At 42.7% G+C, this 21381-nt stretch overlaps 1 protein-coding gene across 1 annotated transcript in view; it reads left to right on the forward strand.

Annotated features, from left to right (window-relative positions):
• The window catches only part of ttc7a (tetratricopeptide repeat domain 7A), a 49554-nt gene that overhangs the window by 12291 nt on the left and 15882 nt on the right, over positions 1 to 21381 (forward strand). The window contains exons 10-19 of the mRNA XM_056396240.1: positions 2352 to 2435; positions 3385 to 3489; positions 6681 to 6798; positions 8644 to 8701; positions 8980 to 9052; positions 9165 to 9325; positions 15520 to 15636; positions 16411 to 16523; positions 17153 to 17287; positions 21174 to 21376. Of these exons, the coding sequence (XP_056252215.1) occupies positions 2352 to 2435; positions 3385 to 3489; positions 6681 to 6798; positions 8644 to 8701; positions 8980 to 9052; positions 9165 to 9325; positions 15520 to 15636; positions 16411 to 16523; positions 17153 to 17287; positions 21174 to 21376 (1167 nt within the window). The remainder of the gene's footprint in view (positions 1 to 2351; positions 2436 to 3384; positions 3490 to 6680; positions 6799 to 8643; positions 8702 to 8979; positions 9053 to 9164; positions 9326 to 15519; positions 15637 to 16410; positions 16524 to 17152; positions 17288 to 21173; positions 21377 to 21381) is intronic.

Genomic DNA, 21381 nt, shown 5'->3' on the forward strand with positions numbered 1-21381 from the left:
CTCTCCGTCTTCTCTCATCTCTCAGCATCTCCTTCACTGTCTGTCTTTTTCTGCTTCCTCCTCCCTTCTTATTTCACTTTTTTTGCTCTAAATCCCTCCTCCATTTTCTCACTTTTTAACAAAGTCTGTTGCCCATCTAATGTGACCTCTACTCCGATGTGGGACATTGGGAAGCAGAGTTTGGAGGTTTTGTCTCAAATTAGGTCTGTTCACCTGTCTGACTGGTTCATAGATAGCATCAGTCAATTTATAAGGACGACCACACACAATCACACTGAGGTAGTTCCACCTACACCAGTGGATCAGTTTGCTGATATCTAAGGCCAGTATGAGCCATTTATTAAAAACTTGATTCCATCCATCCCTCCGTGATATGATGAATAAGATTCACTGTGATCGGTTACATACTTACTTTAGCATTAATCAGTTCATGGGATGTTTGCTGCAAACTCTGATATTAATATCAAATTTCAGTTCAAGGATGCAGGTATTAGCATTAATTTAATGCTGGATTTTGCAGATGCGTTCCCATCCTTGACGGAATAACATCCAAGGAAAATGTTGAATGCTTGTATTAAAAAAAAAGACAAATTCAATGCCCTGAAATATCGACAGAATAAAATCAACTACTGGTGTTGGTGAACAAAAGGACATACATATGATGAGCAAAATGTGTCAACAGTAAAAGTAGTCATCATGCATGATGGTTATGTTGTTGAACTGATATGTACAGAGCAGTTTATTGTTGTAGCTGAATGAAGTGGAGCTTGTTTAACTTTATTCAGTGACTGGTTGTTCAACCTATAGAGATGCATCATATTTTATAAGATGAGAATTTACTGGGTTTTTTTAGGTACTATGTTTTTTCAGAATAAATATATTAGAGTTAAACATTAAACAATATTCCTCTGAAATGTGGTGGAGAAGAACTATAAAGGAATATAAAATAGAAATACTATTAATACTAAATAATATTGTACTTAAACCTGCATTCATTCATTTTTTGTGGCAGAGCAACAACCTGTAAACACAACGTATCAGCGTTGTGTTTACAGTGTTATTACCACCTTTTTAAGTTGATATGGTGATCGTGTTAGCAAACACTTACCTGTTTACACACGCAGCAGATACAGAGCAACATGAGCATGAGCATTTATATTCAATATCCACTCTGCTTTTCACTCTGTTTTGGTTTCCACTATGTACAGAGGGACATAACTCCTCCTTAACTGCTAAATGTTCCACTGTTTTCATCTGCCAGTCTCTAACTTGAGTTTTTTTCACTGAAAACATAATGAGAATGAGCGTACAATGAGAGCAGTCAAACTAAACCAAAACAGTACAATTATAAATTGGTCCAAAAGTCAAAAACGCTGAGCTGAAAGATGATAAAACACAATCTGGAGCAGTGAGTGATAATAACTTTGGTGATAATTCTCTGCATAACACACAACACAGCACATATTACACATAGTCATTAGAACGACTGAGAATATAAAAGCATTGATTAGTGCAGCTTCAAATACTGTTATTGAGTCACTTTTCACCTTGGCTGTTTTCTGTCCCAGTTTGTTTGAACCCTAATTCAGGCTCTGCTTGTTAACCCTGTGAACAGCGGTTAAAATGGGATTTGTAATGGGATGGGGCCTGAATTAGCAGGGTTAACAAGGGTCAGCACTGTTATGTAGCAGCAAAGATAGTTGCAGCTTCAAATGGCTTTTATAAAGACCCAGCAAGCATTACTGAAGCGTTACATTTCATACACAGTTCATTCATTTGTCCATTTAAGAAATATCCAAAGTCTATTCAGTCCACAGTTAATCAGATCACTCAGGGGACATCTGACGTCTGCATGGTCAGCAACCTTCCTATTAAGTGCACATTATTTAATCAGAATATTTGGGCAGACCTTTCTCCTGGTTTAGCTCACTCCTGCATGACTGACAGCATCTAACTGAGAGGCGCTCCATGCCATCCTCTGCTCGTCCACACACACATCAATCACATCATTATGTACTGAATCAGAACAGAGTAGGTGGTGTGTGGTGACTGACAGTCATTTCAAGCTTAGAAGAATGTAGCCAAGGAGAGTGGCCATTCAGTTTAGTGATGATGTAAAGGAGAAAAAAATGAGTGAATAAATTCAGTGTTCCTAATCCTGGTTTTTCTTGACTTAAAACATGGCTTTCGAATGGCATAGTGTGAGAACAGTTCGGACACATTGTTTTTTGGCTTAGTGCAGGGTTACCTGTCCAGTCCCTCTGCTGAGCCCTTCTACTTACACATCCTACTTGTACAAAGTGACATAACCAAGACATATTTGTGTGTCTGCGTGTGTGTTTCTTCTCCAGTGTCTGGAGCGAGCCATGAAGTTCTCATTCAACGAGTTTCACCTCTGGCACCAGCTGGGCCTGTCACTCATGGCGGCCGGGAAGGTGAGCTCATTTCTCCTTATATACTAGCAGCAGACCCTCACACACACACACACACACACACACACACCATGCCACACCCGAAGGAGACATCCATCTTCTGCCATGCCTCTGTCCTGTACACTGCGGTGCTCCCTCCGCACCCTCGTGTCCAGACGTGCAACAAATAGCATCGCAGCTAAGTGTTCTGTCTGCTTGGGGGTGGGCGGCAGATGGGTTGGATTTTTTCTCAATCTGGTCAATTAAGATATCAACAAGTAATTGACAGAGACAAAAAGTACAGTAAAAGGGCATTCAGCTATCTTTTTATTCAGCGCCCACCACCATCTGCTACTATAAAAAAAAAAACCTTGAAATTATAGAGAAATAAAATTGAATCCACTTCCTGGTAAGTAAATGTAAATACTATTGTGGTGTTAATAAGCTGGGAATCCTCACGAGGAGAAGGAATAGCTTACAATCCTCTCTCTCTTTCTCCTTCTGTCTCTCTCAGTCCCTCTGAGTGTGTGAGTGCGTCCATGTGTGTGACAGAAAAATTGATCTGGGTTGCAGGATAAAGTGACACTGCAGATCAATGGAGAGCTCTAGAAATAGGCTGCTCCCTAGAAGGAGAAGGGGCCGCCTCAGTGTCGTCAGATCCGCTTCTATTTAGGGCCAGCCGAGAGTGTGTGTGTGTGTGTGTGTCCATGTGTGTGAGCGCATGTGTGTGTGTGCACGTGGTCCATTAATGATTGACCTACATGTATTAAGTGACTGTGTGTCTAAATGGGTCTATTAGGGCTGTGTAAGGACAGTTGATGTGTGTTTGATACACTTGCTTAAAAGTGATCCATGTCATCTGTGGCTGCATGATAACTGGCTGCCGCGTGCACATGAATCACAATTTGTCACTGACATTTGTGTGTGTGTGTGTGTGTGTGTGTGTGTGTGTGTGTGTATGTGTGTTTTCCAGGGGGTTGGTGCTGTGTCTGTATTTAAAGAATGTGCCAGGATGAGACCCGAGGACCCTTCATTGCCCCTGTTGGCTGCTAAAGTCTGCATTGGTCAACTGCTCTGGGTGATTACACACACACACCATCTACACAAACTTGTATGCAATTACCATAACATACACACACCTGCAGTTGAAGGTCAGGCCTCGGAGCATGAAGCATGCACATACATTTGAAAAGTCTTTTTCTGTCTCAACATCTTTGATGCCATGGGTGTCCTTGCTGTAATGGTTTTGCACTGCATTTCCCAGAGTTACTTGTTGCTGTGGATGTGTCTCTGTAGGTGGAGCTGTTTTCCATGTCTGTTCAGCCTCGTGGTGACTTGTACTGCTCTCACTAACTCCTCTATTTAGAGAGCTACCACTGTTTCCCCCGAGGATTTTTGTTCAGCAGCGGTGGTGTTGTGCACACGTCCGCAAGAGTGTGATACCAGACCTGTGGAGGGATAGATTAAAACCACCTATTGTTACAGATAGGGTTATTCGTGTTCTCCTGCCATCCGTCATCCATCATAAGCTCTACAGAGGATCGTGGTGGGGCTGCAGCCAGGTTCATCCTGGACAAGGTCATCAGTCTATCACAGGTGTTCACCATGTCATTTCGTGTGCGTGTTAATTTACCTGAAGTTTGAAGGGTTGTAGAGGCCTTTTCTCTAAATTTTAGCTCTTTGAATACCTCCACCTCCAGTACACCTGGCAGTACTGGTGTTTCTTAAAGTTTCTTACAGACATTGATGATCTTCAGACATTGAATTCTACAGATTTTTGTGATCCCCTGACTTTTCCTCCTGTCTCCACGGGAGGTTGACTTTTGTGGTTTTAAGTGAAACGCCTTGACAACAATTGGATGGATTCACATGAAATGTGGTGCACACATTCATGTTCCCCGCTGGGTGATTTGTAATAATTTTGTGATAGAAAAAAAGAAAAGAAAAAAAATGAATCTGTCTAGTACCTTTGTCTATGACCTAAATGCCTTCAAAACTAGAGATATTCCCATCAGCCTCAGTGGTACCTTGAGTTAGTGCTAATTAACAAATGTTAGCATGCTAACACACTAAACTCAGACGGTGAGTACAGTAAACATACTGTACCTGCTAAACATCAGCATGCTGGTATTGTCATTGTGAGCATGTTAACATGCTGACAGTAGCATTGATCTAAAGCACCACTGTGCAACCAAACAGAGAGGCTAGCATGGTTAAGTTCTCTCAGTCTTGTTGAATATTGTGTAACATTACCTGACTGGGCCAGAGGGGAAACCACTCATGGTCTTTGAATTAAAACAAAACTCATTAACATGTGCTGTGACAAGCAGCCTAAAGTAGACATCGCTTTGTATTAAGGGGTTACAAACAGAAAAGGTTGCTGACATAAAGGACCCATCCAACCAGTGTCAACAAAATATGAACTCATCACAAAGCCAAATGGTAATAAATGTAAAGGTTAAAATTTCACAGTATTACAGTCATAGTAGCAAGGATCCATTTTCCATCTGGAACTAATGAGATATTGCAAATCTGCATGTGAATGCAACATCACGGACAATCACTCTGTAATCCATGCATGTTCATATTTCATTTAGGTAGACCTGCCCCCTCAGCTTCTGTTAACACTTATATGATGATAAGCTGAGAGGTGAAGTTGCGTCATAGAATTGTGTAGCACATGGACTGGAGGTTTATAGACTATTTAGTGTGCATGATGTGTGTGTGTGTGCATGTTTTGAAATGCGGCATGTGTGCATGAAGTCAGAAAGTCATCGTGCAGCATCACTGCGTCGCTAATGTTTCGGGATTGACACTGGGGTCACTCAGGCAGATACACATCACTATGAAGCCCAGCCAGCTTGGATAGTCCTGCTGTTGATGATCTGGGCAGGAGGGAAAAATTCATATCAACAGTAGTATTTAGGGTGGAAGGGGGAGAGAGAGGGAGAAAGAGTGAGGGTGAGGGTGAGTTAGACAGAGAGAGAAAGGGGTCAGAGATTAGAAAAGAGGAGCTAACAGGGGCGAATGGAGAGTGCACATCTGTCAGTGGCTGGAGATCATGGCAGGCCGGAGACACTAAGGAGCTTACAGCCTTAATCACAATGGGACACTATGGCCATAGTGCAATGGGGCATTACATAAATGGGCCACCATTATCCACCATCAGCTCCACTGGACAGTCTGGACTGTTATCTAGCCAGCAACATTGATTTGCTTATTGTGTTGGCCCATTAGCCCACAGACCAGACCAAAACTTCATAAGAATTTTTTCCTATTTGTTATTTTTTCAGGTTTTCATAGTGCTCCTGTACATGTATATGAAACAGTACAGGATGTTAGGGCACATGAAACCCTCTCCAAACCTGTGACATCACCACAAACTGCACGACTGGCGATCTGAAAGCAAAGCTGCTTTACTAAATTCCTGAAGAGCAGTTTTGCAGATGCAACATTTCCCCCCCGACAACAGTGGCATGTTCTTCTTTCACACCATTCAAGGGAGGAAAAACCTTAATCCTCCTAAGATGTGCATGTGTGTTTAAATGACTGGCTATTGTGTGCTGGCTTTGAACTCACAAGGACTGGATTCAGAGAAAGAGACACACAGAGAGAGAAGAGAGGAGGAGGATGACGGGAGGAAGAGGAGGAAGAAGAGGAGGAGGAGGAGGAGGAGGGGGAGGGAGGGTGTCAGAGCAGTTGGCTTGCTGTTGCGCTGGCGTGCCGTCAAAGGCATTACCCCCCTACGCCCACCTACCCACCTGCCTGCCTGCCACCAGCCATACCTCAAACGGAGTGACACACTTTTTCCTCGGCTCAGAGCACCTCGGCTCGCCTCAGCCGCACACCGCCTGCAGTCTACTGCTGCGTGTGTGGGCGAGTGTGTGTGTGTGTGTGTGTGTGTGTGTGTGTGTGTGTGTCCTTCAGCAAACTCTGCGTTGTCCTTCAGATGAATCTACTCTGAGTAAACTCACACCAGGCTCAGCCATCAATACTCCATTCCCTGCTGCACTTCAGCCTCATTTGCCTTTCAGTGCTACAAAGACTTTTCCTGTCAAACACACTCATATACGAGAGGATTTTTCAGGTCCTGCTTACAGCACAGTACCTCACAATGGTTCTGGGAGAATATTTTCAATATTATAGGTCACTGGTTTCATGATGTAACTGGATTTGTGCATGATAGCAGAGTAATTCTGTTTTACCTGCCCACTGAAGTACATACAGTTATGACTGAGCTTGTGTGTTTGTATGTGTGTGTGTGTCCAGTTTGAGGAGGCGGGGGCTCTGTCCCAGATTGTGGTGTCTATGGGGGAGGAAGCTGGAGAATTTCTTCCCAGGGCCTACATGGCTCTGGGCCTCTGCTACAGTCTACAGGCCTCTGATGGTATGGATACACAAACTACCAAACAAGCAAATACTGTTACTGTTACTCAGAAGCGAAGGCAGCAGGCCACAGAAGTCTGAGGACAGAGTATGGAGGACCAGTGTGATGGAAATAGTAATAATTTATTAGTTGATAACCAGCTGTCCAATAAAAATAGGTATTAATACAAATTAATTTAATAATTTATAGATTAATAGACTAAATTACAAAAGAATTCATTATTTGATCTTTTAATAAGCAATAAAAAGAGGAATTATAAAAAATAATTTGCAAATTAAATATTAATCCTCAATAAATAGTACAAATTAAAAAGGGGTTTACAAACACAACATAAAACAGTCATTCAGTACATCATTTAGAAAATACATTAATGACTTCATAAGTAAATAATGGAATTTAAAAGTCTATTTGAAAGTGCAGTTTAAGAAGAGAAATAAATAAATTCACAAATTTAATTAAGAGTACAGATTTTAATCAGGCATTTTAAAGGGTCATTTCCTTTCCCATTTACATATCTATTTCCATGCTGCTTTTCCTTTTCCTTTTAGCTATTTGATTTGCTTCTCACCTCTTCATTTAGCCTTTCCATGCCACTTTGGGTCTTGCACTAGTAAACTGATGTAAAACAATGAAAATTCACCATGAGCTGTAACAAGCTGTCTGACTGGCTATCCCCTGGCATGTCATATGCACTTGTGTAACTGGGGTGTGGGAAGGAGAATTTCAGGGTGGGTGATGACGTTGAGGGTGTCTCCTATGGTGCAACACTCTCTGAGGGTCGGAGCTCCATTTCACTGTCCCCCAAAGCTTTTGATATATCAGTGTTGGTTATTTTAAGAGAGAGTGAAAATCAAGGCAAACTGCTCTGGCACAAACATATACAGTGAAGTTCCTAAAAGGGATTTCTTGGTTCCCTAACAGTTGTTAAAAGATAGCTAGGCATGAGGTGGTGAGGCTCTCCAACCAATCAGAGAGCTTGTTACATCCCATGGCTAATGGGAAATGTCTGATTAAAATCTGTGTTCTTAATTCAATTTTTGAATCCTGTTCTTTACTTAATTTTTAAATTGCATTTTCAAATAGAATTTTAAAGTCCATTATTTATATATAAATACATGAATGTATTTGTAAATGAGGTGTTTGTTTTATGCTGCTTTTGTAAACCCTTTTTTAATATGAACTATTTATGATGGATTAATATTTATCTAACTTGTGGTCCTCCATAGGGATGTGGTTGGCAATCAACATAGGTTTCTTTTAACTGTGTCAATGATCTTTCATAACCTTGTGGTTTAGTTGCATAAAATTAACCAGATCTTAAAGTTCAATATTTTGGGAAAACATATTTATTTACGTGCTTGCTGAAAGTTAGATGAGAAGATTGACACCACTCTCATGTCTGTGTATTAAATATGAAGCTACAGCCAGAAGATGGTTAGTTTAGCTCAGCGACTGAAAGTAGGACCAAACATCTATCCTGTGCACATGGCTGGTCTAAAGCCAGCCAAAGCCAAAATCTTTCAAGTGTAAAAATGGAAAGTTGTGGTTTTCCTTGACACTCTGTGCCAGACTATTATTGGCTGGGCGCAGTGACCTCCTGGAGTGTTGTCACCGTGAGGTTGCCAGGACACCAGCAGAGGCTCCAGGAACTAACTGTGTTAGCCAGGCTAGCTGTCCATTGTCAGTATTTATGCTATATTATGGGTCACATAGGTATATGTGTCATTTTAAAAAAGTTGTTTAGGTATGGGGACTTGTTGTACATGTGTTGCTCCATTTTATACAACATAAACTGTTTCCTGTTAAAATGCTTGAAAAAGCTAAAAAATAAATTTGTCTCTGCAGCTACTCTCAAAGAAGATCGGAATAAATTCAACAAAAAAGCACTACAAGCTCTGAGCAAGTAAGTTTGGTTCTTCATTCAAAGCTGAAAAACTAGTGACAAATGTTAACTTGCTAACAAGTACAGTATGGCTGTGGTCTTGTTGACTTTTTTATATGTTGTTGACTAGTTAAATCTATAAAAATACATCAAATGCAACTGGTTTTTGTATTATTTTATCCCACTAACACCCAGGTTTTTTAAGTTTACAACATATATGGTAATCAAAAAAGTTTAATATCCTGCCATTAGAACCATTAGAGCTTTGCTAACATCACTGGTCTCTCTGCGCCCCACAGGGCTCACTCATTAGACCCCCGGGATGCTCAGATTGCTATGTACCTGGCTCTGCAGCTGGCACTCGTGCGCCAGGTATAAGAAAGCAAACAGGAAACATATTGTATGTTGTCAACAACAGATATTATTTATTAGAAAACATTGCAGATTGTTAAATTATACCTGAGAATGTGTTTGTGTCTGACAGGTATCGGCAGCCATGGAGCCCCTGCAGGCAGCTTTAAATCTCCATGGGGATGACTTACACTCCCTCCACCTGCTGACCCTGCTGCTCAGCGCCCAGAAACACCACCGTCATGCCCTGGACACCTTGGGCCTGGCCCTCAGCCAGCACCCTGACAACTTCAAGTAAAACCCAATACACCATCCCACTCACACACGCAACAGAAAACGTTGGTAGAAGTGTTGATGAATCAAGGATAAGGTGCCGGAGGATTGCTGCACTTCTGTTTGGAGTTTTTTCGTGTGTGTGTGTGTGTGTGTGTGTGTGTGTGTGTGTGTGTGTGTGTGTGTGTGTGTAAGAGTAGCTCCAGTGAGTGGTGCAGCGAGGCCCTGTCCTAACACTAGTCCTCTCCGTAGGGATAGGGTGTCTCAACTCTACTGTGTTAGAGGCCAAGCGCAGACACACACACACACACACACACACACACACACACACACACACACACACACTTGACGCCTTATTTAGATGTGCCAGAGTGGAGGCCTGCATTGCGGTACCTATGCCCCTCATACACCCTTACCCTTTTAACACTGCAGCTCTGACCCGAGCCCCAGTCCTGCTTTCCCGACAGAACTGAGTCATCCAGCACATAAACTCACCCGTCTGCTTTGCTAAGCAGGTTAAAACATAGTAAAACAGACTTGGATGTTTACACTCTAATCATTTTGGGGGCATGCGGGGATTTAGTCATTTACTTTACGACACTTTGAAGGGACACGTCACGGTTGCAGGAGCTCAACCTGTGACCTTTTGGTTGAGGGTTGGTATCTCTAACCATCCATCTGCCATTTTACCTTCGTGCCAAGTCATACTTGACATAGACTTAATATGTGCATACTTGTTATGAATAGTATTATTGCATAATATCATGTGACTTTATGTATCAAAGTTATTGAGAAGGATATGGGATAAGTGCAGGAAGCTTACGCTAATATTTTGCTGTTATATTTAATCATCTTGAATTTTGAATTGCTTTTTTGTGTTGATTTGTTGTTAATTTTATAACAAAAAAAAGTCACAAGGTGGTGAAAATTATGAATTTCTTTCCTCCATTTTTTTCTTGTCTAGGTTGAAAAAAGTTAAGTCATATGTCTCATCAAGAATTCATATTGAAAATAAAATAGAAATTGTCTGAGGCAGGTTAGTGGCTGTACATGCCCCAAAGATGTTGCATTATCTCTCGGGAATGTTTTCAGTTAGTCGCCCTCAACAGAAACATTAAAAACATTTTGATTAGCTGTGGAGGAAGCTCTATTGTATCAGAGATAGACAACATTGACTCTCCAGGCCAATTATTTCCCACTAACCATAACATGGAAGCATGTTGCATCATCTCTCTGATGCGTTTTCTCCCTATTTCAAAGCCCAGTAAAGCATTTCATAATACAACCATTTGGGGTCAGTGTTGGCCTCCACGGTCTCAGCACAGACAGATGGGGTACATCCATACATCAGGAGCGAGAGGACGAGAGAGGAAATGCAGAAAAACAAGAAAAGTGTTGACACAATGAAGGGAAGGAAGGATGTAAGAGCCTGCCAGGAAGAAGAAAACACAGAGACAGAGTGGGAGGATGCAGGAAAGACGATGGCTTCATTATTGCACAGGCTTTACTGATCAGTGCTGTATGTACAATTAGAAGATGAAATCTGTTCTCTCACTGTCTAGATGCACAATTGCACACTTAGACACACACAAACACACACACACACCTACCTTCTCCATAGAGACACTTGACTGCTTTGACCCATTTAAAGAGCTCTTTTCCAGGCTCAGCCAATCACATCGCTCTCTGTGCCAGGAATCCCCATCGCCCCAGTAACCATGAGGTCATATGGGTAGAGCAGGCAGCATCAGTTGTTGTTCCCAAACTGTTGTTATGGAGTGGTAGAGAGACACTGAGTCAGAGAGGAAGAGAGAGAGAGAGGGTCATGCACATCTACATATCTGTAGTTTGCTGAACAGAACAGCTGAATTAAAATGACTTGTTACCGAATGTCCATTAACTGTACTGTTACCTCGAAGGTTTATTGATCTTTTTTACAGCATGCCAGTAAAACAAATTTTAACCAAACCAACTGAGAGCTAGAGAGGGCTCTAGGCAGTATATCTTTGCATGGGCCTGAATTTTCCACCCTAGTCTGACCTTACACGATTGATTCGGGCCCAAAGCTAGCCTGGGACTAACAGCTCTGTCTCTCTGTCTCTCTCAAAATAAAGGAGTCCACTGGTTTGAGTTTAGTAGTATAACAAATAAATGGTCTAATTTGCTGTTATATCAATCTGTCCATAATAATTGAGTAAACACCTCTGAATATTATATTATAGAACTAAATGTTATAGTATGTAATAAAGAAACGGAATTACAATATATCAATACCCTTGAGACGTTGCAGATCCCAGAGTAAGAAAATGAAAGATTGAGACAGAGAGAGAGATTATAATATATAATATAGAAACTTTTATGCTAACAATGAGTTAAATGTGTAATGTGAAAAGTGTTTCCTATAGAGAGAAACCCATACACCATTTCAGCTCATTGTTTTAGTGTTGTAGTGAGTTAGCAACCACCTGGTAAACATTTAGCAGCTAAAGAGTCAGATATATCCCTCAGGAGTTGGTGGACTTGTGGATACAAGTAGGCCCAAATGTATTGAACCAGCGCACGTCTCCCAAACTTCTACAACATGCTTCATGGCCCTACTTATATATGAAGCTCATAAACTCATTGGTTGATCCAACTTCCTGCTGAGAGGCAGGTTTAAAACAGACACATTAATCTTATACTCAGGATTTCAATAAAGGTATAAAATAAAACAGCTACACGATCGTCTCCAAATGACACCTGTGCATGTTTGCTTACATGCAGGCAAAGAAGAATGTTGCAAGTGAGAGAAGGACAACATTATCAGTATGCATTGCAAATAATGTATTACTGTAACTGTATTAATGAAAGCAGTGCTCGATTCTAACATTTGATCACTACTGTAGCCCTAAACAAAACCCAAACCTGCAATATACAAATGAAAATGAATCCAGACCCAGCCAGAATATATCAATACCCTCGGGACGTGTCAGGCTGAGGCCGGGTTGCAGATCCCAGAGTCCGAAAATGAGAGATTGAGACAGAGAGAGAGAGATAGTCAGAGTTGGTGTTTTCTCAGTAACAAGCTCATTGAATATCATTTGCTTTGGACCTGTGAGCGAGCATCTGAGATCAAAGCTCGTACTGTGCGTGGCGCTGGGCATTCCGCGACAGTTGTGTGTGTTGTGGTGCTGGGGGATGTGGGTGTACATGTGCACCAGATCGTAATCTTGCACATGCATGTTTTTATGTCACTGTGTGTTCTTGTGCGTGTGTGTCTGTGTGAGTATGCATGCATGTGTGTGATTCTTGTTAGCCACTGCGTCTCTGCACCACAACAAACTGTCAGCTCACTGTAGCATACCGAATTTCTCCTTCCTCCTTTTCACCCACATCCTCTACCCCCGGCTTCTGTCTTTCTCTCTCTCTCTCCTACTCCATCTCTTCCTCTTTCTTTCTTCCTTTCTCGTCCTCTCTCTCTCTCTCCTTGCCTCTCATCTTTTCTATCTCTCTGTCTCTGTTTCGCCCTTTTCTTTGAAATTTTAATCACCCAGTAAACAGGCATACATTTCAATGTGAAATGTGATTCTGCCACAGATTGAGAGAGTTGAGGAGAGAGAGGGGGAGGGTTGTGTGTGTGTGTGTGTGTGTGTGTGTGTGCGTGCGTGCGTGCGTGCGTGCGTGCGTGCGTGCGTGCGTGAGACAGAGCAAGAGAGAGAGAGAGTGATCGTGGTCTCACAGTTTGTACTAAAGAGAATGATTAATCCCAGCCTTTGATTCTGCATTCATCTAACGGGATGTTGCAGCATGAGCAAGTGTGTTTGTGCGTGTGCGTGTGTGCACATCTGTACAAGTGTGTGTATAAGCATGCACATGCAGGCCTGGCTTATGCCTTATGCCTTACAAAGCAAGCATGTCTGCACGGGCTTGTGTGTGTTAATCTCTATGCATGTACTACGAGTATATAGTATATGCTGGAGAATGATGTGTGTGTGTGCACTTGTGTGTCTGCCTGTAGAGAATACACACTCTGATCTGTGGGAGTGCAGAGTGAGTAATACTGTAGATGTACCACTTCTTCAAGGGAACATTATCAGCTATTTTTATATGGAGTTTACGCTGGCACTCACTACTCTTAGCTGGCCACCACTGAGCATTTATACTGAGCTACACTGTTCGCTGTCATCCGTCCTCACACACTACACTTTGCACACACCAGGCTCATTCCCAGGAGGCTGGAAATGACAGCCTTTGTAATCTGATGTGTAGTTGTGAGTGTTGTAATCATGATGAAATCTATTTTTCTGGAACTACGAGGGAAACACTAGTGTGTGTGTGTGTGATCGAGTTGTGAATAACAAGGTGGAAAACACTCTATCCTTGGATGACTTAGATCGGTCCATGATGTACCAGATGCCATGTACTCATGGCAGACCACTTCAGAGAAGTTTCAAACATTGCCCTAACCTGCAGAGAAAACAAGTCCTGTATTGTAAACAGACTTATACTAGACAGACCTTTTAAAGGAGCTATCTGTAAGTTTGGCTATTACTGCATAGCCAATGTGAGCATTAACAGCTTTCTTGAAAGCTTCACCCTCTGAGCAGCACTACTTCATCAGGCCAGACTGGGCGCTAGACTGACGGGCAATGGCTAGCTGGTTAGCATGCTAGCTTCAGTAGAAGGAAAGAAGTGATAGAAAGAGAAGCAAAACAGGAGTTAACATTGGTGTAGACTTTCATTGATTACAGCGTGACACCAAGTGAATGAGATCAGTATTTGTGTTAAAAAAAGATTAATCGAATTTAAGAAAGAAGTCAGTTCTTTGTATGTGTGATATACACCCACCCTCCCGCCTTGTCACGTTTCGACATGAGGATGGATTTACACCATTACGATGCCAATAAACACTATGCCACACTGGTAATGGGGAGCCTAGAGACACACAAAATCACACACATACTCCAGTGCACCCCTACTGGCAGGTGTATCCTTAATACAACGTCCCTTGGCGAGCACTTGTCATCAGCTTGTCAAAAAATCCAACCCCCTTCCTCCCACATACATACACTTTCAATTTTTTCTTTTCCCAACATCCCTCCATCTTCTCCTCACACCCTCCACACACACACACACACACATACACACACACACCCTTCCCCCAGTCATCCACCGACCCGTGAGTTGGTAACGAGGCGCATTTCACTGAGAGTTTTATCCCCTGACACGAGCTCATCCCGCTCTTCTATTGATCCTCACCTTCTCTCCATTCCCTCATCCATGTCTTCGTCCTTCCCTTTCTCCGTCCCTCCATCTTTCCTCCCCCCACCCTCTTGACAGGAGAGTACAGAATAATTGGAAGAGCCTTCAACAACAGGGAGGCAATGGACAGCTAGGCAGGCGGGCGTCAGATGTGGTGAACACCCTAGTCTCCCTGTCTCTCTCTCACTGTCTCTCTCTCTCTCTCCATCCTCACACTCATGGATGAGTGATGCCTATGACAGACTGCATCCTCTGAGAGCCCCTTCTGGCAATTACTACACAACCACACAGACACACATACACACATCAGAGACTCCCACATCACTTAACCAGTTGTCGTCAACTAAAAGGCCGAGCGGAAACATTCTATGGCCTCTACTCATCAACCTCTCAGCGCACCACAACACACACACACACACATAAACACACAAACATGCACACACACTCTTACAGCTTGTTCTTGATGACTATCTTTACCCCCACTCTTTTTGTATTGATCCGTGTGTGCCTCAGTCCACATGCATCAGTTAGATGTTGATGGGCCCGAAGCACTTACCCAGCAACTGTAGAAGCCCAAACACTCCCACAAGGACATGACTGTGTACATGTATGCTCATTTATACACGTCTCTATTTTTACAGCCAAATAAGCAACTGGGATAATATCTGCTAGTTTCCAATGCTCATCCACAGAAAAGTTTCTCTTTTCATTAGTGGACACTGACAAATATTGGAAGTCTTGCAAACCCACAGTTGTTAACAATGTGTGTGTTCATACCAGCTAATGTGATCAGTGACAATAAGAACAGGTTTGACTGTATTTGGGTCCAGTTTACAGTTTAATTTCCGTACGGGTACAAAAACAGCAGATATTTTACTGTATAAGGGCACTAAAGTTATAGCAACAAAACATGAAAAACCACCACAACATCAAACACAGACGAGTAACGTGTTTGTGTGTGTTCTGTGATACAGTTTGCTGTTCACAAAGGTGAAGCTGGAGGAGGCCTTGTTTGGACCGGCTGCTGCCCTGCAGACCTGTGAAGAGATGCTGCAACGCTGGCAGAGCCGCTATGATGTCAGCCGCTCCAGGTGAGTGTGCATATGCGGGGTCTGTCTTATTGTGTACTGTAGAATGAGCAACACCTCACTGCTCAAGCGTTTTTTTTTTTACAGCTATGCATGTTGAAGACAGGAGGGAGAAGCCTTTGCTGATGTGGTATTGATTATATTGATTATTTATTGTGTGTGTGTGTGTGTGCATGTGTTCATGCACTCCTTTATTTCTTTTTTTGGCTGGACAGGCTACGGGCCAGCAATACTGAGTGTAGTGGGACTGAGTGAGTGATGAAATGACATCATTGGTCGTCCAGCCGAGTGTTGAACTTTCCTATTGGCTGATGCTCTTTCAGAAATTATTTTCAGTTTGTATTACATTATATGGGTGGGTGGGTGGGTGGGGGTACATATACATATGTACATATATACTGCTTTCTATTTGATTGTGCACTGAAAAATGTACTGTAAAACTAAATCTGGATTTAATTTAATGTTGAGGCCCACTTGAAACTCAGTTACAGAACAATGAGACAAACATTAATTGGCCATTGATGTGTAAATCTAAAAATAAATCTACACAAAATGTTAATAAAAAAAAAGTTGATGCAAAAGTCTCAAAGAAGCTTCTAATTCTAAGGTGAGTGTATGTAGTCTATATCTGTGCTTGTATTAGTGAGTGTGTTTGTTTATGTATTTTTTTTACTGTACTGTACATGTCTTCATTGGTGTGTGTGTGTGTGTGTGTGTGTGGTGTGTGTGTGTGTGTGTGTGTGTGTGTGTGTGTGTGTGTGTGTGTGTGTGTTGCAGTGAGACAGATGACAGCAGCAGTATACCGATGGCTGAGAAGACAGAGGTCAGCCCCGGAGGCAGGAAACCCTCCATCCACCTGACTCTGCCGGACTTCCAGGACACCTCCACTGGTCTGCTCTCTTGCTGGTTTAAGTCTTTCTAATGAGAGCCTGTCACTGTACATATTTGGACTGCAGCATGCTGAATTGATTATTTTAAGTTAAACACATCTTTCTTCCTCTCTGGTGTTGGGTAAATACCATTGAAAAAGGTGAATGTGCAGGTCAGTTTAAATCCCCCAGCATTTGACCTGTTATGGATTCAAACTATGTTTGCCTGTCTGCAACCCAGCTTTGAGCAACATGTGCAGTTTAAATATCAATGATCTGACTCACCTCCACGTCTGTGTTTCAACCGGATCATGGGTCTGTACACTTGCCATTCAGTCACAGGAAATCTATTGATGTTCTGAAAATTAACAGAGAATGACTGTTTGTGTCCCTGAGCATGGCTCTATTCTGTCATCGTGTTATTTTCTGATGGCAAATGATCAAGAGATCTCTGTTACATGATACATCTTGTCATATTGAAGGGTTTTCAACAGAATTTTAATGTTTTTATCAGTTATCTGGGACAAAATATTGTTTCCATGTGTTTGTCATTCAGTATCTGTAACATTTTTTTATTAATTGTAACCAGGATGTAGTTTTCTATTGTTCCTTAAAAAAGTACAACAGTCCTTTCTCTTCCTTTCCCACAGGTTCATTGAGCCCGTCATCAGTCGCAGTATCTCGCCTGGAAGCAGCGCTTTCTGAGGTGTCGGAAATCAGCTCCACCCGTCGCCATGGACCCACCTACATCTGGACCACCCTGGAACGCATTTGGCTACAGGCTGGTATGACAGTGATACACGTCGCTATAACACGAATTTTCAAACTTTGAGGGTGGGATCTCTTGGGAAATTGGATTTGAAATTCCTTCCGTCAACAGGGAATTTCTTTTCACTCTTGGTTGAGGTGCAGGGTCAGTCTATTACCATGTAATCACAGTCTGTGCCACATGGGAGTTCATTGGCTGTTGAACTGAGAGAACAGGGAAATTCTGCCCATGTATTTATTGACTGTGAACTGAAAAAAAGTTGGCAATGAGGAAACTTTTGTTGGAAATTGACAATCAACAGTCATCACACTCCATAGTTTTGTGTTTCCCAGTGTTGTTAAGCTGTATGGATAATAATACCGTTGGCAAGTGCAAAATAGACAAAACATTGATTTCAGACAATGAAAGCTTTCAAGTTCTCCAGTTCTATTTTTGAAAGATAACAGCAATAAAACCAAATAACAGTCTACAGCCATGCTGTATGCAGCTCTGTGAGGCTGTATTTTGTACAAAGCTGTTTTCAGCTGAATGCTGATGTTACTATGTTTATAGTGAAAAAGTAGCATCGCAGATAGGATCTTAGTTCAGTGTGTTAGCATGTTAATATTTGCTAATTAGCACGAAACACAAAGTGCAGCTGGAGCTAATGGGACTCATTATTTTTGTGGGTGTTTTGACCCTGGTAGTATTAGATTTTCAGGGGAGTCGCCAGGGTCATTGGATTCATCTCCTAGGGACCATGAATCTCATTACAATTCATCCAATAGCTGTTAAGATATTTCAGCTGATGTGCCGTGGAGAAAGTGATGAGCAGTACACAGTCAGCATGTGAATCAGAGTAGTGCCAAACCAAGTTCTGAAGATGTCTTGTCTGACCATGGGTATATAATACCAGGTGTCACATGGTTGCAACATTTTACCGCCTCTCACTACATATAAGGTTCAACTTTATCCGAAACAATAATGTGTGAAGATGCTATCGGTCACCAAAATCCACATTGACACATGTTCTTACCCAGGTTACATGATACTTGTTCTTTTCCCTACTTAGCTCATCCTTGACATTGACCAGATTTGGGCAACATTCTCTAAGTTTAGGCTTTCCGCCTACCTCCTTATCTATAAAACCTTGGTTACCCTAGCAATGGAGGAGACTGTCTCTGGCTGTCCACTATCAGTCATAAAGGTGTCCAAACATTGTACAACACAGTGAAGGTCATTACAGCCTGTGCCCTGGGAACGCAGGTGGGGTTTAGGAAAACAAGATGAGCACTGGGGTGAGGAGACTGGATGACAAAATCTCCTTTGCACATTTTGGTCAAAAGTATCTCAAAAATGAAGGCCCCAGTCCAGATAGAAATCTTCATCCTCCATGTTAGGAATGACTTCATCAGACAAATCTATATCCAGAAAATAAAAATCAGAATATTCGATTGTTGTTGTGTAGATGCTACTATGAAGCTGTGCAGTCTTACACTGACCTGCTTACAAGCTCAGTTGAATTTCAATCTCTCTTGGGTGTCAGACAATGTTTATGCACTTTATGTACAATGTGAGCACACATTGTTTTCACATATTGAGCACTGCAGTCACAGAAATTCAGCTGGGTCACCTATAGAAGTTGGTAAAATCTTGTGTTTTATAACATAAGGGATATAGATATACAACAAAACAACTCCTGCCAGACATGATGTATTTGTAACCTTGTTTAAACTACATAATTTAGTGTGATTACTGCAGCCATTTTCTAGTACCTCAGCCTTCACAAACAAGGGTAAATAAGAGCCATTCCAGTCCCATTGAATACTGCATACCTTATGTAGGAGTCCGCGTTTTACCTGCGTACATGCAGCCACAGCTCTATTAAGGGCAGAATGGCAGTGATGCATACGGCTATTACTTCCACCCCTTCAGCCTTCAGTCTGCATGTGGAAGTTCACAGGAGAGCGGAGCATTAGCAGGAATCGAAGGGAGAGGAGTAGAGAGATGCTCCGCACAAACAACACTCCATCTATCTGCTCAGCTGGAGTGGATGAGGCATGGGAATGGGACTCCATATAGCAACCGAGCAAAGGCAGTGATGCAACCAGAATACCAGTGTGCTACAGTGTAGGATCGGATGGGTGGAGAGGCCGAGGGGTCACGTCCCCTGTGGCCTGGTGTAATTTGAAGGTTATTTTCTACGTCCAACCTTTGAACCCTACTATTCCTCTGCTGAGAACAGGCTAAATAGAACATGTTCACTAAACTCTGCGTGTGTGTGTGTGTTTGTGTGTACATGTGAGACCATGGGTGTGTCCCCTCACTTAAGGCTGAGCCAGTCGTACCCCCAGTCCAACCCCCCTCTCCTTCCCAGCATTCCTCTTCATATCAGTCACTTCCTCTCTCAGTCTCACATCCTCATCGACCACATAGAAAAAAAACACGCACACAGAAGACTCTTTAAAACCAATACACTGAGCTGTATGTAACCTCACACACACACACATACACCTGTAAGCATATAAGTGGACTGTATACATGCATGCACTGATCTAATTATTTTTCTGAGAGCTCAGGTGACGAGCAAGAGAAGGCCTTACGTAACCATTCAGTGATTCTTTTTTTTCCCTGAAATGAAGCTATGAAAAGGAACCCCGAGGCTGGGAAATGGCTCTTTTTCATCTGACAGAGGTAGCATGCATGCGCTAAGTATTTCCCATCTGTGCATCTATGAGACACAGGTAAACAAACAAAACATCCGCTACCAAACACACACATGGGTTCACACAGCGCTCGGGAGCGGATGGCGTGTACAGTGTATTTGCACAGTGCAGTTCACTCCATCTCTCTGTCTCACACACACACACACACACACACACACACACACACACACACAGGGCTTTCTGTGTTTAGAGCCGAGGGGTTTCTTTCTCAGGGTTTCTCTGGGTGTTGACCCAGCGTCGACTCATGAGAATGATTGACAGCTCCCTGCTCCAGCATCCTGTCCACGCAGTGGCCTGCTCCTTCCTCAGGGGCGGGTCCTCTGGTCAGCTCTGTGTCCGAGGGCTTATTGGACAATGAAATGCTTGTAGGCGTTATTCTGTGTGTGTGTGTGTGTGTGTGTGTGTGTGTGCGTGTGTGTGTGTGTGAATGTGTATATGTGTGTGTGTGTGTGTGTCTGTGTGTGTGTAGGTGTGTGTGTGTGTGTGTTGTGTGTGTGTGTGTGTGTGTGTGTGTGTGTGTGTGCACGCGCATGTGTGTAAGTGTATGTCTGGGGTTTGTCCTCATCTTCCCAGCAGCAGCAAAGAGAGGAGGCAGCCAGCTTTAGTATGCGATGGCCATATTTAGGCAAGACTTTCATGACTTCCCAGGCACTACACTGCTCCCACTCTCTCTTTCACACTGTCTTCGTGTGTTTGTGTATGTGTGTGTGTGTGTGTGTGTGTGTGTGTGTGTTGTGTGTGTGTGTGTGTGTGTGTATATGTGTGTGTGTCTAAGTGTAGTGTTTTGTGTTTGTATTTGAGTGCTGCACAGTTTACATTTTAATATGATGCTGCTGAACTCACAGTTAAGTCATCTGTCACTTTCACTTGTTACTGAGGGAATTAATACTACGCTTTTCCTCCATTCTCTGTCCCTGATTATCCCTCTTTTCTTCACCCATCTTTTTCCTACCCCCTTTTCCTTTCCTCTCCTCCCTCACCGTCTGTCCTCTCTGTCCTCCTTCACCTCTTTTCATCCTTTCACCTTTTCTCCTGTATTATCCTCTTTTCCTCTCTCTTTCCTGTACCTTTTTCTTGCTTTTATTCATCTCTTTCATTTAATTTTCCTCTGTTCTAACTCCTTACTTCCTATTCTCTCCCACTTCTCACCCTTCCCTCCCTTCCTCCCCCTTCCTCTCTCTCCATCTCCTACCACAGGGGAGTTGTTTATGGCAGACGGTCGGCTGAAGGAGGCCCAGTTCTGCTTTACTGAGGCCAGCTCGATCTTCCCCAACTCGTACTCGGTGCTGCTGCAGCGGGGCCGCCTGGCCGAGCTCCGGGGTCAACTGGACGAAGCCAAAGGCCTGTATGATGAGGCGCTGGCCATCCATCCCACGGGAGAGCGCATACTGGTGCACATGGTGAG

This window comes from Seriola aureovittata, chromosome 14, assembly GCF_021018895.1.
Source record: "Seriola aureovittata isolate HTS-2021-v1 ecotype China chromosome 14, ASM2101889v1, whole genome shotgun sequence".
NCBI lineage: Eukaryota > Metazoa > Chordata > Actinopteri > Carangiformes > Carangidae > Seriola > Seriola aureovittata.